The sequence below is a fragment of the Dipodomys merriami genome, unplaced genomic scaffold (assembly GCF_024711535.1).
Source record: "Dipodomys merriami isolate MVZ:Mamm:240054 unplaced genomic scaffold, mDipMer1.0.p SCAF_1009, whole genome shotgun sequence".
NCBI lineage: Eukaryota > Metazoa > Chordata > Mammalia > Rodentia > Heteromyidae > Dipodomys > Dipodomys merriami.
The window spans coordinates 150,532-177,866 of NW_027202282.1; the positions used below are offsets into that span (position 1 = coordinate 150,532).

The 27,335-nt window shown below is 65.1% G+C and overlaps 1 protein-coding gene across 8 annotated transcripts in view; it reads right to left on the reverse strand.

Annotated features, from left to right (window-relative positions):
- Nucleotides 1-7,435: 7,435 nt before the first annotated feature.
- LOC138807244 (IQ motif and SEC7 domain-containing protein 3-like) overlaps nucleotides 7,436-27,335 on the reverse strand; it is a 40,575-nt gene continuing 20,675 nt past the window's right edge. For 2 of the 8 annotated variants that reach the window (XM_069992821.1, XM_069992870.1), the window contains 11 exons: nucleotides 23,639-24,705; nucleotides 21,110-21,271; nucleotides 19,468-19,590; nucleotides 18,852-19,018; nucleotides 18,020-18,159; nucleotides 17,216-17,341; nucleotides 15,274-15,373; nucleotides 14,909-15,070; nucleotides 14,177-14,269; nucleotides 12,534-12,592; nucleotides 7,436-10,226 (listed from right to left, as the gene is read on the reverse strand). In XM_069992821.1, the coding sequence (XP_069848922.1) occupies nucleotides 9,807-10,226; nucleotides 12,534-12,592; nucleotides 14,177-14,269; nucleotides 14,909-15,070; nucleotides 15,274-15,373; nucleotides 17,216-17,341; nucleotides 18,020-18,159; nucleotides 18,852-19,018; nucleotides 19,468-19,590; nucleotides 21,110-21,271; nucleotides 23,639-24,705 (2,619 nt within the window). In that variant the 3' untranslated portion in view covers nucleotides 7,436-9,806. Of the gene's footprint in view, nucleotides 10,227-12,357; nucleotides 12,438-12,533; nucleotides 12,593-14,176; nucleotides 14,270-14,908; nucleotides 15,071-15,273; nucleotides 15,374-17,215; nucleotides 17,342-18,019; nucleotides 18,160-18,851; nucleotides 19,019-19,467; nucleotides 19,591-21,109; nucleotides 21,272-23,638; nucleotides 24,706-27,335 lie in introns of all 8 variants that reach the window. The other 6 variants (XM_069992830.1, XM_069992824.1, XM_069992822.1 and 3 more) reach the window with 6 other exon arrangements.

Sequence of the window (27,335 nt, forward strand, 5' to 3'; positions counted from 1 at the left end):
TTCCATTCTACACACACACATACCCTACATTCCATTCTATACATACATACACCCTACATTCCATTCTACACACACACATACACCCTACATTCCATTCTATACATACACACACCCTACATTCCATTCTACACACACATGCCCCACATAACATTCTACACACACATGCCCCACATTCCATTTTACACGCACCCTACATTCCATTCTACACACACACGCACCCCACATAACATTCTACACACACTCACCGCAATTCCATTCTACACACACACGCACCCCACATAACATTCTACACACACTCACTGCAATTCCATTCTACACACACACGCGCCCTCACATTCCATTCTACACACACACGCACCCCACATTCCATTCTACACAGTCACGTGGGCTACATCCCGTTCTACACAAACACACTCACCGTACGTTCCATTCTACACACACGTGAGCCCTACATTCCATTCTACACACGCACACACCCCACGTTGCATTCTACACACGCACCCTACATTGCATTCTACACACGCACACACCCCACATTCCATTCTACACACGCACACACCCCACATTCCATTCTACACACGTACCCTACATTCCATTCTACACACACACGCACCCTACTTTCCATTCTACACATGCACCCTACATTCCCTTCTACACACATGCACACACGCACCCTACTTTCCATTCTACACACACACACACACCCTACATTCCATTCTATACACACACGCACCCTACATTCCCTTCTACACACACGCACACACACACCCTACATTTTCTTGCACACCCTGGCTGTGTCACCACTCATCTGTTGTGATCACGGCCACATAAATATAAGTTACGTAGATAGCACTCGCCATCCTGACCCGCACTCTTTGGGGATTGTATCTTCCCAGTAGTAGGGTGGCGGGTTCAGAGAGAAGTCATGTTTCAGCTTTGCGAGGGGCCTCCGTGCTGATTTCTGGAGTGAAGCAGTGGTCTATGTCCTCACCAACCATGCAGGAGAGCTCTCTCTCTCTCTCTCTCCCTCACACACACACACTGTCTCCAGCATTTGTTGTTAAAATTGCGATCGTAGTGTGGTTTTGATGTGTGTTTCTTTTATGAGGAATGTTTCTTCATGTATCTATTAGCTACATGTGTGTGTGGTGTGTGTGTTTTATGCTCATCCTGGGCCTTGAACTCAGGGCCTGAGCACTGTCGTCCCTGAGCACTCTTTTGTGCTCAAGGCTAATGCTCTACCATTTAAGCCACAGCGCCACTTCTGACTTTTTCTGAGTGGTTTATTGGAGATAAGAGTCTCACTGACTTTTCTGCCCAGGCTGGCTTCAAACTGGGATCCTCAGATCTCAGCCTCCTGAGTAGCTAGGATGACAGGCGTGAGCCACCAGCGCCCGGCTTCCTTTTCTACTTTATAGAAGAGTTTGTGCAACTATTGGTGTTGTTTGAAGTAGAGCTTAACTGTGAATCCATCTGGTCTTCCTTGAAAGACTATTACTGCTTCAGTCTCCTTGCTTATTATACTTCTATTTAAGTGATTTATAGCCTCTTGGTTAACTTGTATCTAAAAATGTATCCATTTCACATCCTGCCTCCATTTTTGTTTTAAGTGTAGGTTTTCAAAGCATTCTCTCATGAGTCTTCGGATTTCTTTGATATCTGTGGTTACATTTCCTTTTTTACTTCTAATTTTGATTTGAATCTCTTCCCTCCTCCTTTTGGTCAAGTTAGAGATGGGTTTGTCAATCTTGTTTATTTATTGCAAAGAGCCAACTTTTTATTTTACTGATTCTTCGTATAGGAGGGGTTTTCTTTGGTCCCAGTTTTATTAATTTCTTCCCTAATCTTTATTATTTCTTTATTATCTCTACTAATTTTGGACTTGGTTTGTTCCTGTGTTTCTAGAAGTTCAAATTGCATCATAAGGCGATTTATTAGAGGGCTTTTTAGTTTCCTGTTTTCTTTTAAGTAGCCACTCATGGCTATAAATTTTCCTCTCAGCCCTGCCTTTGCTCTGGTAAGATGTGTTTTCATTTTCCTTAGTTTCCAGGAACATTTCTGTTTCTCCTGTGACCTGCATGTCATTCAGCAGTCTGTGTGTGTGAATATTTTCTCTAGTACGTTTTGCTGCCGGGTTCTGGTTTAATTCCATTGCGGCCTGACAGAACACACGGAGCTATTTCGAGTGTCTCATGCTTGCTCAGACTTCCTTTATGTGCTGAAATGTGGCACTGTGGAGAAAGTTCCAGGACTGTGGAGCAGAAGGTGTTGTGCATTGTGCACTGTCTGTCGGCCCCACAGTGCTGTGCTGTTACTTAACGCTGAGGTTCTTTGTTGGGGAAGGGGAGCAGAAGGCAGCCATCTCTTCATGGTCCCGGGGTCCTCCAGCCTTGGGAATGGGGGGCCCCTGACCCTGCCTCCTTTTCAGGGTCACCATCAAGAAGCTGGCCAAGCGCCAGGCGCCGGTGGCTCACGCCTGGCATCCCAGCTACTCAGGAGATCTGAGGAGCGTGGTTTGAAGGCATCCGGGGCAGGAAAGTCCACGAGACTCTGATCTCCAATGAACACAGAAAAAGCCTCAAGTGGTGCTGTGTCTCAAGTGGTAGAGTGCTATAGCATTGGGCGAAAGGATTTCAGGGACAGCGCCCAGGCCCTGAGTTCAAGCCCCAGCACTGGCAGAAAGAAAGAAAAAGAGAGAGAAAAAAGAATCTGGCCAAGACGGATGCAGCTACATCCTGAATCTTTTCTCCAACCTCCCACAACCCCGCTGTGGGAGACCTAACGGCCCTGGCGAATCCAAGACCTCACTCTGGCCCTCAGGCCTGGCCCATTTGAGCCTTTGGGTCTGCCATGCAGGGGGAGGGGGAGGGAGGGATGGCAGGGGGTGGCTGTCAGGAGGCTTCATTCAGCTATGGCATTCTCTTCTTCTCCAAAATTGTTGCGTTGTGTTTTGCCGGTTGTCCCTGAGCTCCTTCACGCAGGGCCAGGCCGGGTCGCTTGGAGCCACAGCGCTCCACTTGTGGATTTCTGGTAGATCCTTGGGAGATCCCAGCCTCGGGAGCAGCCCGGATGGCAGGCGCGAGCCACCCTGCCCAGCCGTTTTGTTGGTTGGTTGTGGTTTAAATCAAGAATAACATTTCCACTCGGGGTGTGGCTCTGTGCAGCACTCAGTGCCAGGCCCCGAGTTCAAACCTCAGTACCTCCAAATAATGAAGGGATGGATGAATGAGCAAGGGACTCCGGAATTCTTCTTGTTCTCTTTCCTGAAAGAGCCGTGTGCTCCTTGACTATAACAGAATGCTCTCTGCAGGCGTTGCAGGGGTGTGCCCAGCGGGGGTTGCAGGGGTGTGCCCAGCGGGGGTTGCAGGGGTGTGCCCAGTGGGGGTTGCAGGGGTGTGCCCAGCGGGGGTTGCAGGGGTGTGCCCAGCGGGGGTTGCAGGGGTGTGCCCAGCTCTCTGCTGGGGTTGCAGGGGTGTGCCCAGCTCTCTGCTGCGGTTGCAGGGGTGTGCCCAGCTCTCTGCAGGGGTTGCAGGGGTGTGCCCAGCGGGGGTTGCAGGGGTGTGCCCAGCAGGGGTTGCAGGGGTGTGCCCAACTCTCTGCTGCGGTTGCAGGGGTGTGCCCAGCAGGGGTTGCAGGGGTGTGCCCAGCTCTCTGCTGCGGTTGCAGGGGTGTGCCCAGCAGGGGTTGCAGGGGTGTGCCCAGCTCTCTGCTGCGGTTGCAGGGGTGTGCCCAGCGGGAGTTGCAGGGGTGTGCCCAGCGGGGGTTGCAGGGGTGTGCCCAGCTCTCTGCTGCGGTTGCAGGGGTGTGCCCAGCGGGGGTTGCAGGGGTGTGCCCAGCGGGGGTTGCAGGGGTGTGCCCAGCGGGGGTTGCAGGGGTGTGCCCAGCGGGGGTTGCAGGGGTGTGCCCAGTGGGGGTTGCAGGGGTGTGCCCAGCGGGGGTTGCAGGGGTGTGCCCAGTGGGGGTTGCAGGGGTGTGCCCAGCTCTCTGCTGGGGTTGCAGGGGTGTGCCTCATGCCCAGCGGGGGTTGCAGGGGTGTGCCCAGCGGGGGTTGCAGGGGTGTGCCCAGCTCTCTGCTGCGGTTGCAGGGGTGTGCCCAGCGGGAGTTGCAGGGGTGTGCCCAGCGGGGGTTGCAGGGGTGTGCCCAGCTCTCTGCAGGCGTTGCAGGGGTGTGCCCAGCGGGGGTTGCAGGGGTGTGCCCAGCTCTCTGCTGCGGTTGCAGGGGTGTGCCCAGCTCTCTGCTGGGGTTGCAGGGGTGTGCCAGCGGGGGTTGCAGGGGTGTGCCCAGCTCTCTGCTGCGGTTGCAGGGGTGTGCCCACGCCCAGCTCAGGCTGTTCTTAGTACATTTTGGTTAAGCTATTTTCTGAATGTATTCAAAGGCGTATGGCTTATTTGTCGTGTCCTATTTAAAATAATAATATAATAATAATAAGCCTCCACGGTTTCTGCAGTCAGCCCCTCCTAGCTGGTCCTCAAGTTATTTATTCAGACTGAGTCTCTCTCCTCCTAGTCGGTCTTACCAGAGGAACTTTGATCCTCCAGGTCTGAGCTTCCCAAGCAGCTGGGTTGTAGACGGAGCCTCCAGAATCTGTCTCCTGTAGTCCCTCATTCATAAAATAGGGCCGCTGGCATAACCCTGGGGTCTGCTGGCAGGTAGGCCCAGTGAGGGGGCTGGGGGAGAGGGGGAGGAGGAGGAGGGAGAGGAGGAGGAAGAGATGGAGGAGAAGGAGGAGGAGGAGGAAGAGATGGAGGAGAAGGAGGAGGAGGGGGAGGAGGAGGAGGGGGGGAGGAGGGGGAGGAGGAGGAGGGGGAGGAGGAGGAGGGAGAGGAGGAGGAGGGGGAGGAAAAGGGAGAGGGGGAGGGGGAGGAAGAGGAAGAGATGGAGGAGAAGGAGGAGGAGGAGGAAGAGATGGAGGAGAAGGAGGAGGAGGAAGAAGAGATGGAGGAGAAGGAGGAGGAGGGGGAGGAGGAGGAAGAGGAGGAGGAGGGGGAGGAGGAGGAGGAGGGGGAGGAGGAGGAGAAGGAGGAGGAGGGGGGGGAGGAGGAAGAGGAGGAGGAGGAGGAGGAGGGGGGAGGGGGAGGAGGAGGAGGAGCAGGAGCAGGAGGAGGAGGAGGAGGAGGGGGAGGAGGAGGAGGAGGGGGAGGAGGAGGAGGAGAAGGAGGAGGAGGGGGAGGAGGAGGAAGAGGAGGAGGAGGAGGAGGGGGAGGAGGGGGGAGGGGGAGGAGGAGGAGGAGGAGGAGGAGCAGGAGCAGGAGGAGGAGGAGCAGGAGGGGGGAGGAGGAGGAGGAGAAGGAGGAGGAGGGGGAGGAGGAGGAGGAGGGGGAGGAGAAGGAGGAGGAGGAGGAAGAGGAGGAGGAGGAGGGAGAGGAGGAGGAGGGGGAGGTAAAGGGAGAGGGGGAGGGGGAGGAAGAGATGGAGGAGAAGGAGGAGGAGGAGGAAGAGATGGAGGAGAAGGAGGAGGAGGAGGAAGAGATGGAGGAGAAGGAGGAGGAGGAGGAAGAGATGGAGGAGAAGGAGGAGGAGGAGGAAGAGATGGAGGAGAAGGAGGAGGAGGGGGAGGAGGAAGAGGAGGAGGAGGGGGAGGAGGAAGAGGAGGAGGAGGGGGAGGAGGAGCAGGAGGAGGAGCAGGAGGAGGAGGAGGGGGAGGAGGAGGAGGAGGGGGAGGAGGAGGAGGGGGAGGTAAAGGGAGAGGGGGAGGGGGAGGAAGAGATGGAGGAGGAGGAGGAGGAGGAAGAGATGGAGGAGAAGGAGGAGGAGGGGGAGGGGGAGGGAGAGGAGGGGGAGGGGAGGGAGATAGGCAGCTCTGTCTAGAGCATCAGAAGCGCCCTCCTGGGTCACCTCCCCTGCCGTGGCTAGTTCCCAGCTTTCCCAGAGCCAGACTGGTCACTCGCTTCTGGGGTCGTGGGAGCAGGGAGCCCCAGGGGCTCAGGACTGCCCGGCTCCCTAGGGAAGCCCACAGGGGAGGGGGAGGAGCAGCATTCCCACCCTCCCCCCGTCTCCTGGGCTGCCAGTCCCATCCAGGGTGGAATTTTCCTGCTGGGACCCTGCCCCCTGCCCCCTGCCCCCTGCCCCCCTTCCTGGTCCCACCCCCTGCTTCCATCCGGAGGGCTGGAGGAGAGTTGGGGAGGTGGGTGGGAGAGGTGAGGGGACCCCGCGGAGGAGGTGGGCCGCGGGCTGGGCCTTGGTATGAGGCCATCAGAGAGCACGGTGCTGGCGGGAGGCCGCTCTGCCCCCCACCCCCGCCTGTCACTCGGGCCTGCCTGGGCAGGTGACCACGCTGTCCCCCAAGCTACCATCGAGGACGCGGGCGTGCTGCACACTTACAGGGCACACGGGGGGGGCAGTGGCGGCCTCAGGGGGGCCACGGAGTGGGTCCTACGTACACTTAAAAATGCCAGGTACCACCAGGCACCCGTGGCTCCCGCCTGTCATCCCAGCTACTCAGCAGGCTGAGATCTGAGGATCGCGGTCCAAAGCCAGCCTGGGCGGGAAAGTCCGTGAGACTTATCTGCAATGAACCACTCAGAAAACCGGAAGTGGCGCGGTGGCTCAAGGGGTAGAGGGCTCGCTTTGAGCACCGAGAGGACCAAGGACAGCGCCCAGGCCCTGAGTTCAAGACGCAGGACTGGCAAAAAAAAATTCCCAGGGGCCCCAGCATGCCCATCTTCACCCCCTGCCTAATGGGCCCCCCCTTCTTTCCCCGGTCTGGGCATCTGGTGACCATCACACCTGGACATTCTAGAAGGATGGTCTACCCACCCCACAGGGATGGCCTCAGGACCACGCCCCTGCTCTTCCTGGACACCCCGACCCCCCAGGGCTGAGGAGCCGTGTGGGCCTGGGCCCTCAGCAGGCCCCTGGGGGCCGGTGCCCAGCTTCTTGGGTCAGGGAATTCCCAGGAAGGGACCAGTCCTCGCTGGCCTCTGATGCTTCTGGAATTTCCTACTGTGACAGCACAGGGGGGAGGCGTGGGGGGGAGGGGAGGTTTCCTGCATGCTCAGACCCTGTACCCAGCCATGTCCCCTCCCCCCCTTTTGTGAGAGCCTGCTGTCCCCCCTGCCCCCCTCCCCCGGGAGGTGCCCGCCTAGGCTGGGTGTCTGATATCCAGTGACAGTCACATCGGGGTGCTGGACTGGCCCCCGGCAAGGGCTGGGGGGGGCTGGCCCTGCTCCGAGCCCCGGGCACCCAGGTGCGGGCTGGCTGTTGTGTCCCCTCCCAATTCCCTGGTGAGCGGCTGGCTCTGGGTGTGGGTGGGTGTTGGGGAGGTGGAGGCAGGCCACACCTGTGGACAGGTTCCCAGCCCCGCACCCCCACTCCGCCAAATGGAGGGTACCCCAGGGGTCCTTAATCCTCCTGCCTGGTAGAGGCTCTGATCCTGGGGCCGGGCCCTCCCTCATCCAGGACGGCAGTACACCACCACACGCATGGCTTGCTCAAGTGACATATTTCAATATAATCTCTAAAACTCTATGAATTGAACAGATAAAATACCTCTGGGCTATTTTGTTACAAAATATTTGCCATTTGGGTTTCGTCGCTGGGCGCGGCCGCCCGGCCTTTCCCTGGAGAGGGGGGACGGGGACAGCAAGAAGGACATCTGGACAGACTTGGGGACAGACAGGGACGGAGGCGTGGCTGTTGGGGCTACCTACCGGGAACAGAGCGGCCTGGAGGCCCAGGGAGGGGCGGGGGGCGGGGGCAAACGTGGGGGGGAGACCCCTCCACAGACACCCGGGACAGGCTTCGGCCTGGAAGGGAACCGGCCCCCCAAATCCGCTGGGAAAGCTAACTCCATCTCCCGCTCTTGGTTCTGGAGTTGGGGCCGAGTGCATGGAACAGGAGAAAGGGGTTCAGGTCCCCCCTAGAGTAAGGCCTAGAGAGCAGAGGGGGCGGCACCACCTTGGGGTGCCTGGGTCTGGGGGGACAGGTCAGTACTCCGCTGTCCTCTCAACCTTGGGAGAGCTGGACGCTGTGGGAGGGGGCGGGGGGCCTTGCCCAGGGTCCCAGCCTCAGGCTACCACGATCTGAGAAGGAAAGTTCCAGAGGCTGGGAATTCTGGCATCCCCAGTGGAGAGGAGGGAGGGCCAGCTGCTTCCACGGGGTGGGGGGGCCTTTCCTGGTCCTCAGGGGTTCTGAGACACCCTAACCCCCCCCCCGCCCCGGCAGGGAGCCCCGACTGCCACCCAGGGCCAGCCCCTCCCTCCCCGGGGAAGTAGCTCAGGTGGCGGGGGAGGGAGGGCGCCAGCCAAGGCCCCTGGCCCCGGGACCAGCTGTTCCACCCCTCCCTCTCTCCTCCCTCCCTCACAACCTGATTCCTAGTCGTTTCCGGTCTTCCTTCAGACCCTTCTTCAAACCCACCCACTCCTGTCCTGCAGCTCCTGTCCTCCCCACCCCCGGCCAAGGGCAGCGCCCCATCTATCAGACACTTGGCCCCAACAGGCCCCCCCCGACTGACAGACATGGGGGGGGGGGACACGTGGCCCGGGAAGGAGACAACAAATCAGCCGCGGGTCACGGAGGTCTGGCTGTCAGAGGCAGGGCCAGAAATAAACGCTGGGTGACACGGTGATGACGCATGGGTCACACGCGCACACACACACGCACGCACATGCACACACACACACACGCACACGGGAGAAACGAGGTCATCCAGCCCAGCTGAGTGCTCTCTGGGCCTCCTGTCTGGCTCAGGCCCCAAGGAGAAAAGCCAGTGCGCTTCAGACGCGCTCGAGGCGTTGGCAATGACGCGAGCGGGAGGGGAGCGTGGGCAGTGGGGGCCCCCCCCCCGACAAACACCTCCTGAACCGGCCCTGACCAGGCCAGGCCGTGGCCCACCCCCCCCATGGTCTCTGCCCCTGGCAGGTCTCTGCCCCTCACGTGGCCGGGGCGGGACGGGGGGACGGGGGGGGCAGTTCCTAGAGCTCCACGGGACCATGTGGGCTGGGTCTCTTCTGCTGGGTCCTGGGATTTGGGGGAGCCCGGCTTGTCTTATCTGTGCAATTCTGAGGGCCCAGAGACCGTCCACTCACCCCTGCGGAAGGCAGAGCTGGGCCTTCCAGGAAGTGGGGGGGAGGCTCAAGTTAAAGGTAGGGGAGGCAGCAGAGACTCAGGTGACCCCACTTCTCTAGCCTGTCTGTACCCCCATTCTGGAAGCTTCAGAGCCATGCAGGATGGAGCCCTGGTTTGGGGGGAGGTGTCCGCACCTGCTTGTGTGCATGTCCCGCTCTGTGTGTGTGTGTGTGTGTGTGTGTTACACACGTGCCCGTGTGCGCTGGCTCCGACGTGGGCTGGGGCAGGGGAACTTGCACACACGGCGCGTGTGTAAAGAGACCGCCGTGAGACCCCACGGCAGTGGGCTGGAGCTACAGAGAGCCCGCGTTCCATCCGGGGCTCTCGGGAGGCCGGGGACACGGGGTGAGGAGGGGTCGGGGCAGCCCGCCATCTTTGGGGCCCAAGGAGCAGGCTCCGGAGACCGCTGGCCAGAGAAAGCCCGCCGCCCTTGAGCTCCCCGCCGTCCAGCCAGCCTCACCCAGGCGGCCGGGGTCCCCGCCGCCGGCCACACCCAGCCTCTCTCGCCCCCTCCATCTTCTTCAAAGCCTGGGTACCAACAGAGCCCCCAAAGCCCGTCGGCCAGCCGGGCCCTCAACCTCCTCAGTGTCCTCCAGCCCCGAGGCCGGGGTCCAGCGTGGTGTGCCGCGGGCCAGATGACGAGGGGGGCGTGGTGTCAGGCCTGGGGGGGAGCAGCAGGAGGTGGGGGCCCCCCCCGTGTCGAGCCCACGCGGGGGTGAGTCGTGGCAGATGGCCGTGTCTACACCAGGCTGCGGGAGCCGCCCGAGCCCCGGCGCCGGAGCAGCAGGGAGCTGGGGGGACAGAACTGGTGCGGGTGGTTGTAGGGGGGCGGGGGCGGGGGCAGCGGGGGCTGGTGGGCGGCCGTGGGGGAGCCCGGGCCCCGCAGGGGGGCGTAGCAGGACAGGGCCCGGCTCAGCAGGGGCTCCATGCGGGCCAGGCAGGGCTTGTCCAGGACGATGACCTTCACGATCTGCTGGCACTGGACCAGGGTGCCGGGGGGCGCGGGGGGCAGAGGTCGCAGGGCCGGCTCCCCCGGGGGGCTAGGCTGCGGGTCTGACGGCGGCGGCGGCGGCGGCGGTGGCGGTGATGGCGGAGGTCCCCTCTCGGCCCCCAGCCCGGACGTGTGCTGGGGCGTTTGGAGCCTGTTGTGAATTGATACCTAGTTTAGAAACAGCCAGAGAAGCGTGACGTGTTACAGACCAGTTCCCCGGCCTGAAGGCCCTGAGCCGCCCCCTGCCAGCCTCCCCCCTCTACCCACGGCCTCACCGGGCCTGGCCCCGGGGGACAGCCCTGGCCCCCAGCCTGCGGTCTGTTCACTCTGGCCACGCCCCCTCCGGCTAGCTCCTCCCACCTCTTGAGCTAGCTCCACCCACAGCTGGAGGAGCAGGGCCTGTGACCTGTGCCCCTTCATGCCCCCCAGGGGTGCGCTGCGGGCCAGAGGACCTGACGCTGGGACCCTCCTACCGCTCCCCAAGCCCTCTCCTAGGGGTGTCCGAACCCCGAGATGGCACTCGCCAAGACAGCACCCCACTGGGCTCTGGTTAAGTGTGCCCGTGGAGGGGGGCGCTGGGAGGGGGGCCTAAGCGTCACCCCTCGGGCAGGGGCGCGTGCGGGCCCCAGTGTGGCAGAACACGGAGCCGGCGTGAGCGCACCGGCCTGGCGGCCTCTGCTAGCGGGAGACCTGGAGGACAGGGACAGGAGAGAGGCCGGAAGGTTCCAGAAGCAGGATTTAATTCCTTATCCTATACCCGGGTGGAATGCTTCCTACTTGTGTCCCCGCCGCACAGGGCAGAGGGGAAACTGAGGCTGAGGATGCTTCCCACTGCCCAGACTCACTGCAGAGGGGCGGCAGCCAGGGATTTATCCCAGGCCCAGCCCAAGACGGCTCCGCCTGCAGCTCACGGAGCCTTCACGCCTCACGCGTCCGTGTCCCTCCCCGCCGGGCCGGCCCGCACCGCCTTCCGCCTCCCCTCCCCTCCCCGCCTCCCCTCCCCGCGGGAGCACCCTGTGCACGGCCAGCCTGCGCCCTTCATGTGGAAGAGCCGGTGAGTGAAAAGCAAGAAGTAACAGCAAATCACCCGCTCCCCTTCCTCCCCTCCCTACTCAGACAGACAGACAGACAGACAGACAGGTGGGCATGGATAGCAGAGTTAGGACAGCTCAGAGATGGAGAAGCACCTGCTGGAGGCGGGGGAGGAGGAGGACAGGGAGGAGGAGGGGAGGAGGGAGCTTGGAGCTGCCGGCCAGCTGCAGCCCGGTCTCGGCGGCCGCAGGGCCCTGGAGCCTGAGGTGGGGCCGGGCCGAGGGAGGGGGAGCTGGTGCTGTACAGGGGGGCTGGGGGAGGGGCTCGGCTGCTGGGGCTGTACGGGTGCCCCCCCCGCAGACACACACCACAGTGTGGGGTTGGGCGCAGGGACAGATGGAAAAGCCCCCGGGCCCTGGGGCTCAGGATCCAACCCCTGGGTTGAAGTGGGGGGGGGACTGTGTGTGTGAAGCAGCTGGGGGGCCCGAGGCCCGGCAGCCACGGAGGGGACCCCTGGGGGACCAGGCAGCCACGGAGGGGCCCCTGGGGGACCAGGCAGCCATGGAGGGGACCCCTGGGGGACCAGGCAGCCACGGAGGGACCCCTGGGGGACCAGGCAGCCATGGAGGGCCCCCTGGGGGACCAGGCAGCCACGGAGGGGCCCCTGGGGGACCAGGCAGCCACGGAGGGCCCCCTGGGGGACCAGGCAGCCACGGAGGGGCCCCTGGGGGACCAGGCAGCCATGGAGGGCCCCCTGGGGGACCAGGCAGCCACGGAGGGGCCCCTGGGGGACCAGGCAGCCACGGAGGGGACCCCTGGGGGACCAGGCAGCCACGGAGGGGCCCCTGGGGGACCAGGCAGCCACGGAGGGACCCCTGGGGGACCAGGCAGCCACGGAGGGGCCCCTGGGGGACCAGGCTTTGGGGCTGTCTTTGGTTATGGCCTGGGGATGGGTGGGAACACCTCCCGCCGCTCGTTCTAATCGCACGCAGCCCAAGGCTGGCTTTCCGGGGTCCGGCCTCGGCCCTGAGTTGCTCCCCACCCCTGTCCGCTTTGCCCAGAGGGATCGGGAAGCGTGGCGCTGCCCAGAAGCAGGGGGGCACGGGACTCCCTCTCTGTGGTACCACGGGGCGGGGCGGGGGGGTCCGATGTGAGAAGCTCTGGGGTTTGCTGGGGAGGGCGGGAGGGAGGGCGGGGGTGTGGGAGGGGGCTGCGTCTCCCGGATCTCCGCCCTGGAGGGTCGGCCGGCCCCGGGAGGTGGCATTACCCATGCTAGCAGTAACTTTTAATTGTATCTCTTGAAATTGGTAAAATGGTGATTCGGGCTGGGGAGGCACTGAGTAAAACCTGGGAAGAGAAACAACAGACGGTGAGAAGGAAGACGGGGCGCGGGGCCACGGGGCCACGGGGTCACTCACCTGGACCGCACCAGGCCTCACTTACCTCCCCCGGGCTCTCGGCCCCCGCCGCGGGCTTCTCCCCGGCCGCCGGCTGGCTTTTGGCTTTGAATACAAAAGGCACAAGGCTGGCTCAGGCCACCAGGGCTGGAAGCTTCTCCGCCCCGGGCCTAGCCTGGGCTGGGGCGCAGGCCCCAGCGGGGTCTGAGCTGTGTGACTTTCCGCCAGAGGCAGGACCTCTCTGGGCCTGGGCAGTCTAGCACAGCAGTCTAGCACACGCATCGTGCCCGCTGCCAAAGCCTCCCCAGGGCACTGGGGTGCTGGCCAAGAGACAGCCCTGATGTGGGCGCCAGGTCCACGGCAGAAGGGGCCGTCTTTAGTCTCTGTCACGTAGCCTAGCTGAGAGGTAAAGGCCGGGCGCCGGTGGCTCACGTCCGTCATCCCAGCTACTCGGGAGGCTGAGATCTGAGGATCACGGTTCAAAGCCAGCCCGGGCAGGAAAGTCCGTGAGACTCTGATCTCCAATGAACCACCAGAAAACCGGAAGTGGCGCCATATATGTGGCTCAAGTGGTAGAGCGCCAGCCTTGATCTGAAGAGCTCAGGGACAGCGCCCAGGCCCTGAGTTCAAGCCCCAGGACCACCACCACCAACAACAAAAAGGCTTGGGAATGGAAGACCACCAGCTCGGCTTCCCACAGCCCCGCCCTCGGGGCTCCGCCCTGCCATCGGCCGCCCAGGGCTGACCAGGGCTCTCAGAAGCCCACAGGGGCGCAGAGCAGGGCTGAGGGGCCCGGAGCCCAGCTGAGGGGAGGCCGAGGGCAGCGCCGGGCACGCCATGACCAGATCACAGTGGACGAGCGGGCGGGGGGCTTTCCTCGCAGGCGGGAGCCCCAGGCCCCTGGCACCGTCCCCTGTGCTGCTGTCCGTCTGTCCTGAGCATGGCTTCCGGGCCAGCTGGGGGGCGGGGGCCCGAGGCGTCCACTCCAGTCTACCAGCTCAAGCGGACCTTGCGTGGGGACACCTCCTCCTCCCCCCGTCCCTCTTCAGGGCGAGGGGTACGAGAGAAGCACTGAGTGGGGCCTAACTCTCCTGCCACCTGATTCCTCCCGTCTGGGGGCCGGAGGGGGGTGCTGACGGGGGCTGGACCGCAGGGAGAGCCGCAAGAGCAATTCCAGATAGAGAGACTTCAGCCGGGCACGGTAGCTCACACCCGTAAGCCCAGCCAACGGGGGGGCTGAGCTCCAAGGACTGAGGTTCAAAGCAGCTAGGGCAGACGAATCCCCTGTGACTCCGATGAACCAACAACAGCCGCACCAAAACAAGGCTGGGAAGGGGAGCTGTGGCTCAAGTGGTAGAGCGCCAGCCGTGAGTGAAAAAGGCTGAGCAAGAGAACACGGTCCTGAGTTCGAGCCCCGGGCCTGGCGGGAGCACATGCGCACACACGTGCGCACACACACGCACGCACACACGCACACGCGCACACATGCACGCACACATGCACGCACACACACATGCACACGCACGCACACACGCACGCACACGCGCACACATGCACACACACATGCACGCACACACACATGCACGCACACACACACGCACGCACACGCACGCACACTGAAGGGCTCCTGGTGTGCTGCCCCTCCCTCCCACCGCGGGGAGGAGGGCCAGCCTGGGGGTCCGCGCTCACCTGGGGGTGACCCCTGCTTGGGCTGAGCATCCGCCTGGGCTCCCCCGGCCTTGAGGGACAGCGACTTCGTCCCCTGCTGCCTCTCCAGCTCCCCTGAGGACACAGAGGGGCCTGGTCAGAGGGGCGCGGCCTCCAGCCCGCGGGGGCGCGGGGGAGACGGGGGCAGGGGAGAGGAGGGAGAGCGACCCCCCCAGCTCCGGAGGCCCCCCCCCCGCCGTCCTCTCCTCCCTCCTTCCCTCTCCCCCTCCCTCTGCCTGGCTTAACCCACACTGAATCCTTGCTAGCCACAAGGGTCGCTCTAGCTCACTTAGGAGGCCGAGAATCAGAGGATTGAGATTGGAGGCCAGCCCAGGCAGCAGAAAGTCCATGAGGCTGGGGAAGGGGGGCGGCGGGGTGGGGGGCGGCGGGGTGGGGGTGTCATCCCCAGCAAACACAGGAAGCCTAAAGTGGGCGTCTCACGGCCCAGCCACACGCCCTGAGTGCAAGCGAGTCCCGTGGGAAACAAGGCGAGAGGTGACAGAGGTGCTACCGCACCAGCCTCGCGGGCGCGAAGCCCGATTGGGGGGGGGGGGGCTGGCGGGCTGAGATTTGAGATCTGAGCTTCCCTGCTGCTGTGTGACTTCGGGCAGGTCCTGAACCTCTCTGTGCTCCCCAGTTTGCTCGCTCAGAGGGGCTGGGGCCGGGGGGGGGGCTGCCGTCACCCCTGGGCCCTGAGGTGCCGCTGCATCTTACACTCTATCCGGATCTGCTCCAGCTCCGTCACCTCTGCGATGGACTCCTTCAGATCCTCCACGAACTTCTGCATCTCGTCGGAGCCCAGCGCGCAGAAGTGCAGCGCCTGCTTCTTCTCCGAGCCCGACGGCGGCGTCACCAGCGAGATGCCGTGGGAGTAATCTGCCGGCAGGGAAGGCCCTACGCTCATCCCCCGGGAGCCACCGGAAAACCGGAGTGGCGCCGTGGCTCAAGGGGTAGAGCCCCAGCCTCCGGCTGAAGAGCTGGGCCCTGAGTTCAAGCCCCATGTCTGACAAAAAAGCCCCCCAAACCCAAACACCGGGTCTGCCCTGTCCGCCCCCCTACCTCATCTCATGTGGACTTACACTCGTTCTCGAAGAGCTGGAACTGCATGCCGAGCAGGCCGACCGACTTGCAGAAGGTGTACGTGGACGAGCTCTTCTTCTTCGGACACAGTTTGAGAATCTGCGCAAGACAAGGACCCACACACACACGTGGACTCGTGCGCGCTTCGGGCGAGCCCCAACCTCTGTGGGCTTTTGTGTTTCAGGTAGGTCCTGGCCTCGGATTGCAATCCTCCTACCTACATCTCGAGGTGGCTGGGATCACAGGCCTGTACCGCCAAGCCTGGCGTATCTGCTCAGTTGAGGGTCTCATCGACTTTTTGTCCAGGTGGACCTGATCTCTGCCTCCCCCACCCCGCATCCCCCACCCCAGTATCTGCTTCTTTTTTATCTCTGTTCCTCTCCTCCTGACACAGGTCAGTTAAACTAGTTGCTCAACGGGTATATATTTTATCCAGCACCTCCGTGAGCTGACTCATGACCCCAGGGGAAGAATGAAGGACAAATCCATCCGTCCATCCTCCATCCTTCCTTCCTGCCATCAGGACACTACAGCAAAAACCGAGAAAGGGATAAGGTGATTTCCTACGCTGCGTCGTGGAGGGCATGGAGTTAGGGGTGTGGGACAAGGAGAGGAGATCAGGTGGGGCTGGCTCCAGCCCCCCCCTCTTCTCCTGACCGAGGGCCGGTGGAGACAAAAGCCTCACCCAAGCCCTGCTCACGCCCCTGGCGCTCAGGACGAGGCCAGGCATGGACTGAGTGTGGCGTTTGCACACCAAGTCCCGGTACACACTCCCCACGCAGGAGCGCAGATGGAAATGCGCGGTGTGCCCCCTGCCCCTCGGAGAGCCAGGGTCCTCGGGCTGCCTATTCCCACCTTCCCAGGTAACTGCACGCGGCCCCCGTCTCCCTTCTGCCCCGCAGCCATGTCACACCCATGTGGTCCCAGGCAGAGAGCACTGGCTGAGAGCCCGCCCGCCCAGGGGCGGGGCCTGGGAAGCATCCTGAGCTGGCCACGCCCACCCAGGGGCGGGACCTGGGAGCATCCTGAGCTGGCCACGCCCACCCAGGGGCGGGACCTGGGAGCATCCTGAGCTGGCCACGCCCACCCAGGGGCGGGACCTGGGAGCATCCTGAGCTGGCCACGCCCACCCAGGGGCGGGACCTGGGAGCATCCTGAGCTGGCCACGCCCACCCCAGGGGCGGGGCCTGGGAGCATTCATCCTGGCCTGTGGATGGTGAGCCCTCCAGGTGTGTGGTGCTTTGGCTCCTCCCAGGGGGCGGGGCCTGTGTAGCATCCTGAACTGGCCACGCCCATCCCAGGGGCGGGGCCCGTGTAGCATCCTGAACTGGCCACGCCCACCCCAGGGGCGGGGCCTGTGTAGCATCCTGAGCGGGCCACGCCCACCCCAGGGGCGGGGCCTGGGAAGCATCCTGAGCTGGCCACGCCCATCCCAGGGGCGGGGCCTATGTAGCATCCTGAGCTGGCCACGCCCACCCCAGTGGGCGGGCTCTGGGAAGCATCCTGAGCTGGCCACGCCCACCCCAGGGGCGGGGCCTTGTAGCATCCTGAGCTGGCCACGCCCGCCCCGGGGCGGGGCCTGGGAGCATCCATCCTGGCCTGTGGATGGTGAGCCCTCCAGGTGTGTGGTGCTTTGGCTCCTCCCAGGGGGCGGGGCCTGTGTAGCATCCTGCGCTGGCCACGCCCGCCCCAGGGGCGGGGCCTGTGTAGCATCCTGCGTTGGCCACGCCCACCCCAGGGGCGGGGCCTGTGTAGCATCCTGAGCTGGCCACGCCCGCCCAGGGGCGGGGCCTGGGAGCATCCTGAGCTGGCCACGCCCGCCCCGGGGCGGGGCCTCGGAGCACAGCCCCAGTCCCGGCCTGCGGGGCGGGTGAGCCCCGCCCAGTGGGCGTGGCCCGGCGCGCCCTGGCCCCGCCCCGCCCGGTCCCCCGCCCCGCTCACCACCAGCAGGTCGTTGAAGAGGAACACCTCCCTCTGGTGCGCGGCCTGCTTCTGCAGCTTGTTCACGTCCGTCACCTCAAAGAGCCGGCTGCAGCAGACCAGGCGGCGGTGTGGCATCGACAGCACCTGAAGCCAGCCCCGCGCTCAGCCAGCGGCCGGGCCTCAAGGCCTCCTCCCCGGTGCGCGCGCCCACCTTCCGGAAGGGGGGCTGGAGGCCGGGGAGGGGGGACCCCGCTCCCGCTCCCAGGCCGGGGCCTGCATTGACCCTGAGCCTCCTGCGCAGGCCCAGACGGGGCTTTGCGCGTCTCGTGCACCCAGGAGATGGTAGGGATGAGGCGGACCGCCCTGCCACCCCCTGCATAGGAAACAGCCCCGGGAGGCAGCGCAGACCAGGGCGGGGCCCGGGCTCCGACCCCGCTCCCTGAGCCGGCCTCCGCACCCCGAACACCCCTCTGCACGGTCGCGTGGCGCAGTGACTGCCAGGGCGCGCCACGTCCTGTGCCCGCTGGGGCCGGGCCGGGGCTGGGGCCGGGCTGGGGCTGGGGCCGGGCTGGGGCCGGGCTGGGGCTGGGGCTGCGCCGGGGCTGGGGCTGCGCCGGGGCTGGGGCTGCGCCGGGGCTGGGGCTGCGCCGGGGCTGCGCTGTGCTGGGGCTGGGGTTGTGCTGGGGCTGGGGTTGTGCTGGGGCTGGGGTTGTGCTGGGGCTGGGGTTGTGCTGGGGCTGGGGTTGTGCTGGGCCCGGGCTGGGGCTGGGGTTGTGCTGGGCCCGGGCTGGGGCTGGGGCTGGGGCTGCGCCGGGCACTCACCGTCTTCATGCCCACGATGGACTTCTCCACCTTGGTCACGTACGTGACGTGGTCCTCATTGGACTTGAGCTCCTTCTGCTGCACGCGTTCGTAGATGCCCACCACCAGCTCCCGGGGGATGTCGGCGCCGTCGTCCACGCCTGCCAGCGGGGGTGGGGGGGTGGGGGGAGTGAGAGCCCCAGGCCGGCCTGCTCCCCAATCCCACGAAATCCAGGACAGTGCCAGGGCGCTCCCTGCCCCAGGTTCTGGAAAGCGCTCCACCCACCCCTCAGGGCTCTTTCCCACCGCAGAGGATGTAAAGAATCCTGCTCACCCTCGCATTCAGCCACCCCCTTGTCTTCCCTCACCTCTCCTTCCGCCTGCCCCTGCGACCATCTTCCCAATGTCCAATCTCATTCTCTTTAGAATCACGCTCCCCCCCCACAGCTGTCCCCTCCTTCCAGTAGGGACTTTGGTGGCATTGAGCAGTTTTGTTGAGATGTCACCGGTGAGGTGTTTTTTCCCTCCCTAAGAACCCAGGGTGGGTTTGGGGAGGGAGGGCTGGACAGGAAGCAGAGGGAATCAGATGGGCCTCTCTAGGAAGAGAAGGCTCTAGTCATGTTAACACAGTAATAGGAAAGTACAAACAGGAAAACCAGGCATGGTAGTGCATGCCTGTAATCCCGGCACTCCAGAGCCTAGACCAGAGACTGGCAGGACTGGACTGAATGCACTCAGCCCTGGCATGGGAAGGCACCGGCCCGGCTCTGGGCCTACAGGCCACGCAGAACAGGTCAGTGCAGAGGCCCACACGGCAGCCTCCGCCCGCCCCCCCCCTTGGCCCCTGCCTCACCCCTGAGGTTCCGGATGAAGTCCTCCAGCATCATCTTGCGGTCCGGCTTGATGTTGGGGCTGTACATGTCAGTGTTGAGGAGGATGATGGCGAAGGCCAGGATGAAGATGGTGTCGGGGTTGTGGAACTGCTGGACCACCTCGGGGTTGCACATGCAGTAGCGCTGGCTGGGGGGGGTGGGGGGGAGGGGAGGAGGGGGCGCAAGGCAGGGCCGTGAGTCTCCCTCCACCCCAGTTCCAGCACGGGGGGGGGGGAGGCTAGGGAGGGGCTGACGCCGCCCCTGAGGGTTTGGGGCCCAGGGAGGTCACTGGCTGCCGTGTGTGTGTGTGTGTGTGTGTGTGTGTGTGTGTGTGTGTGTGTGTGCGCGCGCGCGCCCGTGTGCCCGTGTGCCCGTGTGTCGGTCCTGGGACTTGAACTCAGGGCCCTGGGTGCTATCCCTGAGCTTTTTCACTCAAAGCTGGCGCTCTGCTGCTCGAGCCACAGCACCACTTCTGGCTTTTTGCGGGTTCCTTGGAGATCAGCGTCTCACAGACGTTCCTGCCCTGGCTGGCTTTGGCCCGCGATCCTCTAGATCTCAGCGGAGTGTGGCGGGGCGGGGGGCGGGGCCGAGGGTCACCTGAAGGCCTCGATGAGCCGCTCCACCTTCTGCGCCTCGCCCTGCACGCGGATGTGGGCCTGGAACTTGCGCAGCGCCTCGTCCAGCTCCACGCCGGAGAAGTCCATCTCGTCCACCACGCAGCTGAGGGCGGCGGAGGGGGGGCGTGAGGGCAGGGGAGGAGGCCCCCCAGCCCCCCACCACGTCCACCCAAGACAGGGGCACGCCCTGCCCCCCTGCAGCGGGTCCTCCCTCCAGCCTTTCCCCGTGCTCCTCCTGGCCCACGCCTCCCCCGCAAACAGTGGCGGTGGGGGCTGGAGGCCAGGGCTGGGGGGGCAGGGGAGGGGGGCCGCAGCAGCTGGGAGGGGGGATCTGTCCAGCCGGCGCCATGGCCTAGTTTCCAGCGTGGGCTCAGGTGGAAGACGGCGAGCGCGCCTGCTCTCCCTCCACAGCTCCCTCCCCGCACTCAGCCGGGTGGAAATGCTGGCCCGCGGCGATCGGGGAGCTCAGGGGTGCCCCTGAACCAGGACGCCCCCCCCCCCCGTGTGTGCTCTGAGACCCCCCACGCTGCCCTCTGGCGGGGTGTTCACTCTGTATTTAGCATGTTTGGAGGTAGCCTGGGAAGCTGCGTGCCTCACCAGCTTTCTGCTAACCCGTGGCTGGGCGGGACGGAGCCCGGGGAAGTCTGGGTCGTCGTCTTTTGTTGGTGGGAGGAATGGTTGCTCCTGGGGCTTGAACTCGGGGCCTGGGTGCTGTCCCTGAGCTGCTGTGCTCAAGGTGAGCGCTCTACCACTCGAGCCACAGCACCACTTCTTTGCCTCTGGTGGTTCAGTAGAGACAAGAGTCTCACGGACTTTCCTGCCCGGGCTGGCTTTGAACCGCGATCCTCAGCTCTCAGCCTCCTGGGTCGCTGGGATGGCAGGCGGGAGCTACGGGTGCCTTTTGTGCTTTTTGAAGTGTGTAGCAACGTAATCGGGAGCCCAGGGAACAGTAACCAGAACCCGCTACCTCTTCCTCACTGGGAATGCGGGGGGCGGGGGGCTGCACCCGCAGGTGAGACACGGTGCATTGTAGGTGCATTCTAGAATGAGCCAGAATGAGCCGGCTGGGCGGCGTGTAGAGGAAATGGATTTTGCCATCTCAGGCTTTTCCCACACAGCAGCCAGTGCTGGGGGGGGGGGGCAGACGCTGTGGGGAACCCGGGGCGGGGGGGGGGGGCTGGAGTGTAGGGAGAGGGGAGGAGCATCTGTTTCCTTGGGAGGGGCCAGCAGGAACCCCCCTTTTATCCAGCGCTTCTGGGCTCACGCGGCTTAATTAAAGCCCTCCCCTCCCGCGGCCGGCTGGCGGGTTATTTCTGGCGGTGCAAACGCAGCACGGATCATTAACCTCTTCAGAACCCCTGCTGCACCCCTGCGCCCCTGCGCCTCTCATTCGCCTTCCTCCCCACAGCTCAGCCCCACGGCCAAGCTCCTGAGGCAGCGGGGGCAGGGGGCTGCAGACAAGTGGTGGCCCCCAGAAAACACCAGGGGTGTCGAGGCCTGGGGGGGGCGCCAGCCCTGGGGTGTCAGTCTAGCGGCTCTGGCCCCCTCTGGGCCGGCTGGGCCGAGGGTGGACAGGACGCCTGGAATCCCGGCCGGCGTCGGGGCGGGCGGGCGGCACTCACTCGAGCACGTCGCGGTTGAACTGCTTCTTGCTGCTGCCCAGGAACTCGCCGATCATCTGGCGGCTGAGGCCCTTGCGCTGCAGCAGGAAGTGGGCCACGCCGATGGGCGTGTCGGGGATGAAGCCCCTGGAGATGAGGAACTGCACGCCTTTGTCGGGGTTTCTGGGAAGGGGGAGGGGGGAGGTGAGCCGAGGCGGCCTGGGCCTCCTGTGCGCCGTGAACCCCCTGGGAACCCCGGCACCTGGGCTGTGCAGGTGTCCCCCATGGGGGCACGGCGTACCCCAGCACCTCACGGGGGGGGGGGGACAGAAGGCCCTCCTCCGTCCCCACCTCCCATGCTCTGTCCCCCAGGACAGCCTAGGAGCCCCGTCCTCCCCACCCCCCCAGCCCACCCTGGACACCCCAAGAGGCTGAGGGGGGACGCGGTGGGTCCAAGGGCCCCGTCCTCCCTGCCCTCCCCAGCCCACCCCGGACACCCCAAGAGGCTGAGAGGGGACGCGGTGGGTCCAAGGGCCCCGTCCTTGGCCCCCTTTGTCAGGGGTGAGTTTCGGGGGGCGTGGGGCCGGCTGTGTCTTGAGGCAATTTCAGGACACAGACGGGCAGCAGCATTCAGAGCCTGGTAGAGGGCTGGGCAGGCGGCTCAGGGGTAGAGCGCTCGCCTGGCACGCACGAAGCCCTGGGTTCAAGTCCTCAGCACCACAGACACACAGAAAAAACACAAGTGGTGCTGCGGCTCAAGGGGTAGAGCGCCAGCCTAGAGCAAAAGCAGCTTAGGACAGCGCCCAGGCCCTGAGTTCAAGCCCCAGGACTGACAGAAAAAATTCAATTAGTAATTTAAGAAGATTCTGGGAGAGCACTCTGCCCAGCATGTTAAGTGTATGTGTGTGTGTGTCTGTCTGTCTGTCTGTCCTGAGGCTTGAACTCAGGGCCTAAGTGCTGTTCCTGAGTTTGTTGTTGTCGTTGTTTTCTGCTCAAAGCTGGTGCCTGAACCACAGCTCCACATCCAGCCCTTCCGGGGGTCACTGGGGACAGGCGTTGCAAAGACTTTCCTGTCTGGGCTGGCTTTGAACCAGGACACATGGCAGATACGGTCAGACAGCCCTGGCTTCCCAAGCCCTGCTGCCCGCTACCACTTTGAGCGGCTGCGGCCCACCAGACCTCTCTGAGCGCCCAGTTTGCTGGCCTGTAGAATGGGGTGACGCCACCCATCTCTAGATGCTGCTGGGAGGAGCTCAGGGACTCTGCGCCCGGTGGAGGAGGAACAGTAAAGTGTGCATGTGGCTCACTCCCGTCATCCCAGCTACTCAGGAGGCTGAGGTCTGAGGATCACAGTTCAAAGCCAGCCCGGGGCAGGAAAGTCTGTGAGACTCTGATCTCCAGTGAACCACCAGAAAACTGGAAGTGGCGCTGTGGCTCAAGTGGTAGAGCGCCCACCTTGAGCTGAAGAGCTGAGGGACAGCGCCCAGGACCAGAGTTCAAGCCTCACAAACAAACAAAAAATCTCCCATGGATTTGTCTGTACAGACTGGCCTCCGACCACGATCCTCTGATCTCAGCCTCCTACAGTAGCTAGGGCTGCAGGCCCACAGCCCGGCCCCGGCCCCTCCCGGCCCCCGGCCCCGGCCCCGCCCCAGCCGCCCCCAGCCCCGGCCCCGCCCCGCCCCAGCCGTCATGGCCCCGCCCCCCGGCCCCGCCCCTCCCGCGCCCCCGGCCCCGCCCCTTCCCAGCCGGCCCGCCCCCTCCCGCGCCCCCGGCCCCGCCCCCTCCCGCGGCCCCGCCCCGGCCCCGGCCCCGCCGGCCCGGCCCCGTCCCCGTCCCAGCCAGCCCCGCCCCCTCCCGCGGCCCCGCCCCCGGCCCCGCCCCAGCCGGCCCCGCCCCGCCCCCGTCTCAGCCAGCCCCGCCCCCTCCCGCGGCCCCGGCCCCGCCCCAGCCGGCCCGGCCCCGCCCCCGGCCCCGCCCCTCCCCAGCCGGCCCGGCCCCGTCCCAGCCAGCCCCGCCCCCTCCCGCGCCCCCGGCCCCCGCCCCAGCCAGCCCCGCCCCCTCCCGCGGCCCCGCCCCCGGCCCCGCCCCAGCCGGCCCGCCCCCTCCCGCGGCCCCGCGGCCCCGCCCCTCCCGCGGCCCCGGCCCCGCCCCCGGCCCCGCCCCAGCCGGCCCCGCCCCGCCCCCGTCCCAGCCGGCCCCGCCCCCTCCCGCGGCCCCGCCCCCGGCCCCGCCCCAGCCGGCCCGCCCCCTCCCGCGGCCCCGCCCCCCCGCGCCCCCGCCCCTCCCGCGGCCCCGGCCCCGCCCCCGGCCCCGCCCCAGCCGGCCCGGCCCCGCCCCCGTCCCAGCCAGCCCCGCCCCCTCCCGCGGCCCCGCCCCCGGCCCCGCCCCAGCCGGCCCCACCCCCTCCCGCGCCCCCTCCCGCGCCCCCGGCCCCGCCCCAGCCGCCCCCGCCCCCTCCCGCGCCCCCGCCCCCGGCCCCGCCCCAGCCGCCCCCGCCCCCTCCCGCGCCCCCGGCCCCGCCCCAGCCGGCCCGGCCCCGTGGCTCACATGTTGAAGAGGTTGAGGCCGATGCGGTAGAGGCGCTTGCGCAGCGTGTCTGTGGACAGCGTGGGGGACCGGCAGCTGGCCGGGTTCTCGCAGTGGTAGCGCGGCAGGCTCAGGATCATGGCCTGCAGGGCCTCCTTGGAGGCCGAGGCCGCCGCCTCGGGGCCCGGCCTGGCCGGCGTGGCCGAGGCGCCGCCGCCGCGCCGCTCCGCGCGCTCTCCCCGCTCCGCCTCGGCGGCTCTCCCGGCCTCCTCCTCCTCCGCCTCCTCCTCCTCCTCCTCCACGCCTTCCGCGGCCTCCGGCTGCGGGGTGCCGGCCTCGGGCTCGGGCTCGGCGCAGGAGTCCGCGGTGGGGGCGGCCCCCCGAGCCGGGGCGTCCCGGTCCCCCTGCCCGGGGGCCTCGTCGCGATCGGCCCTGCCGGCCGCGGGCTCGGCGCCGGGGGCCTGTGCGCCCAGGCAGTTGGCCACCGACAGCGCCGTGGAGGACACGGAGATGTTCTGACTGGCGATCTGCACGGTGACATCCCGGAAGGCCATCATGAGGGTGCCGCTGTGACCCTGGGGCAGGCCGGCCTCCGCGGCCTCCTCCCCGGACCCCGGGACGCCGCCGCCGTCCGGATCCCTCATCTCCGCCTCCAGGCCGGGCGGCGCGGCGCCCGCGTGCAGCGCCCGGTGGAGCTGGTAGGCGCCGCTCTCCTGCAGGGAGCACATGGTCTTGAGGCTCCAGGTGCTCAGGGCGTCGTCGATGGACTTGGCCAGGGACTGCACCTGCTCGGCGAAGGAGTCCTCGAGCTCGGTGAGCGTGCCCGCCGGGCCGGGCGCGCGCGCCAGCGGCAGCCCCAGCAGCCCGCAGCGCTCCGCCAGCGCCCTCTCGGCCGCCAGGCCCTCGGCGGCCGTGGGCGCGCGCGCCCTGCGCAGGGAGATGCGCCGGGGCAGGCGGCTCTCCAGCAGCGAGTTGCGGATCTTCTCGAAGTTCTTGCTGAGCTGGTACTGGCGGAAGGCCGTCTGGATGGTGCAGGCCGCCCGCCGCGACACCAGGTGGCCCCCGTACTTGTGCTCTAGCATCTCAATCTGCAGCGGGGCGGGAGACAGGGCCGGGGGAGAAAGGGCGCGGTCAGGCAGGCCAGGAGGGGGGGCAGGCCCCGGCGCAGGGGTGGAGAGGGAAGAAGGGATCACGGCTGATCACCTCGTCCTGGCTTAATCCGAGATGTCAGGCCCCCTGGGCGGGACCCCAAGAAGGAGCAGAATTCTACACCGGGACGGAAGGAACGTGTTGTTAAGGGATCCCACGAGGCCAGGCTTCGTGGATCACGCCTGTAATCCCAGCAACTCAGGAGGCAGTCGGCATCGGGAGGCCTCAGTCTGACGGCTACCCAAGCGAATGGCACCAAACCGCTGTCCTCGCGGCTGTGTAGCTCGGAGACAAGGCCTGTCTACAAGTCTCAAGTGTTCCCGGGCGGCTCGGTCTTAGCCACCTCCACCATTCTGAACCTTAATCCCGTGAGCCTTGCTTTAGTTTAGTTTGTATTTTTAGTTATTTATTTGTATCGGTCGTGGGGCTTGAACTCAGGGCCTGGGCGCTGACCCTCAGCTCTTCAGCTCAAGGCTGGCGCTTGACCCCTTGAGCCACAGCACCACTTCCAGTTTTCTGATGGTTCACTGGAGATCAGAGTCTCACGGCATTTCCTGCCCCGGGCTGGCTTTGAACTAGGATCCTCAGATCTCAGCCTCTTGAGAAGCTAGGATGACAGGCGGGAGCCACTGGCACCCGGCTTAGTTTTTATTTTTTTAATTGATTTTTAGTTATTTATGTGTCCGCCCTGGGGTTTGGACTCAGAGCCTGGGCGCTGTCCCTGAGCTTCTTTTGCTCTACCACTTGAGCCATAGCGCCACTTCCGGCTTTTTCTGTGTCTGTGGTGCTGAGGAATCGAACCCAGGGCTTCACGCGTGCTAGGCAGGCGCTCTGTCACGGAGCCGCCCGCCCAGGCTCCAAGCTGCTCTTTGGCGCTGACTTTTCTCTGTGGCCCTTCCTGGCATTTGTCCCGCTGGACCTCCTCTGTTCTTTCTCCTGCTCAGACTTCCTGAGAGGCGCTGACGCTCGGGTGATCCAATCAGCGCCACCCCCTCCCCCCTCCCTCCTCTCCCCTCCCTCCTTCCCTGCTCTTGTCACCAGCTCAGAACGGGCACTGTCCCTCCATGGCTAGATGTTATTACCTAACCGCGTCCCTGGCGCTGCCCCGCGCTGTGCCAGTCTCGGGGCTGGGCCTCATCAGGGAGGGGGGTGCGGACAGGGCTACTGCAAATGCTTTTCTCTGCCCCGGGGGAAATTAACAACAACAACAAAAGATCCAGGTCTCTTCCAGGTCTCGGCTTGCAGCCAATGTTCCATCCTCTTCCCCCTGGAGGCCCCGACCCCATTCTCTTAGGACTCAAAGGATCGCCAGTGTCCTGACTCAACTGATCTGTCCCCAGTTCACACACACACACATACACACACACACACACACACACACACACAGGGCAGGACAGAGAAGGAGGAAAGGAGGCTCTGGGTTCACAGGCCCCTCATCCCTGAGCCCCATGCATCATAGGTGATTGTGGCCTTGACCCCTCCCAAGAGAGCACTGCCGGGAGAAGCTGAGGAGGGGGGGGGGGGCGGGGGGGGGTTCTGTGGCTAATGAGCCTCTCAGTGTTAACGAGAGCATGCGCTCTCTTTCCAGGTTGTGTCTGCAGCTTGGAAGCAGGGCCTGGCTTTCCTCCGGCCTCCTGTGGTGTAGGCTGTCAGACTTGACAAGGTGCACCCCGACTTCGGGCTGGGGAGCAGAGCATCAGGAGGAGGACAGAGGTACGGTGGGGGGGTAGGTGTGCCGGCCACGCCCCCTGCCTCTCGAGCCACACCCTCCCCTTCAGCCACGCCCCTGCCGTTGAGCTACGCCCTCTTGGTGGCCACGCCCACTGGCGGCCTGCTCTCCTCCTCCCTTCATTGGCATATTCCCCAGGCCCCGGCTTTCTAAGGGGCCACACCTGGTGCAGAGCAGATGGCCAGAGTAGGGGGGCCGCGAGGGGTCCTCAGGACCCCTGGTTCTTCACACAGATGGCGAAGCCTTGGCCCTGGCCTTCCCCCGTTGCTCACTGCAGGGGCCACTCAACCCTGCAGCACCCTGGAAGGACATGGGCCGTGCTCAGTCAGATGAGCACTTTAGGTAGGAGGGGCCGGCTGGAAGACTGCAGCTGGAGCTGGGGGCTGGGTAGGCTGACGGGAGGCGTGGCAGGTGGGTAGACCAGCTGTCCAAGCCTCCTTCCCGTCCCCCGTCACCAGTCTGTTGTGCAGACGGGATAGATTACGAGTCCTCTCTCTGGAGGAGCCTATGGGGGTCCCCGCGCGCCTCATCCCCCGTGTGCCTCTTGTCCCTGTCCTTTTCACCCCAGCCACCAGGCTGCGAGCGAGGTGGACGGGCAGCGGAAGCCGCAGGAGAGGAAGAGGGGGCGCTCATACCAAGCCCTGACCGAGGCCCGGAGGTGAGCACAGGAGGGCCGAGAGAAGAAGGGGCTTCAGAGAGGGGGGGGGGCCGGGGAGCAGCTGAGCCAGCCCAGGCCCCGGGGAGCAGCCGCGGACCCGCGGGCCAGAGAGGACGCAGACTTCAGGCTCTCAGAGATGCTATGTTCCCAAAACCACACGCCACCCAGAATCCTCTGGCGCC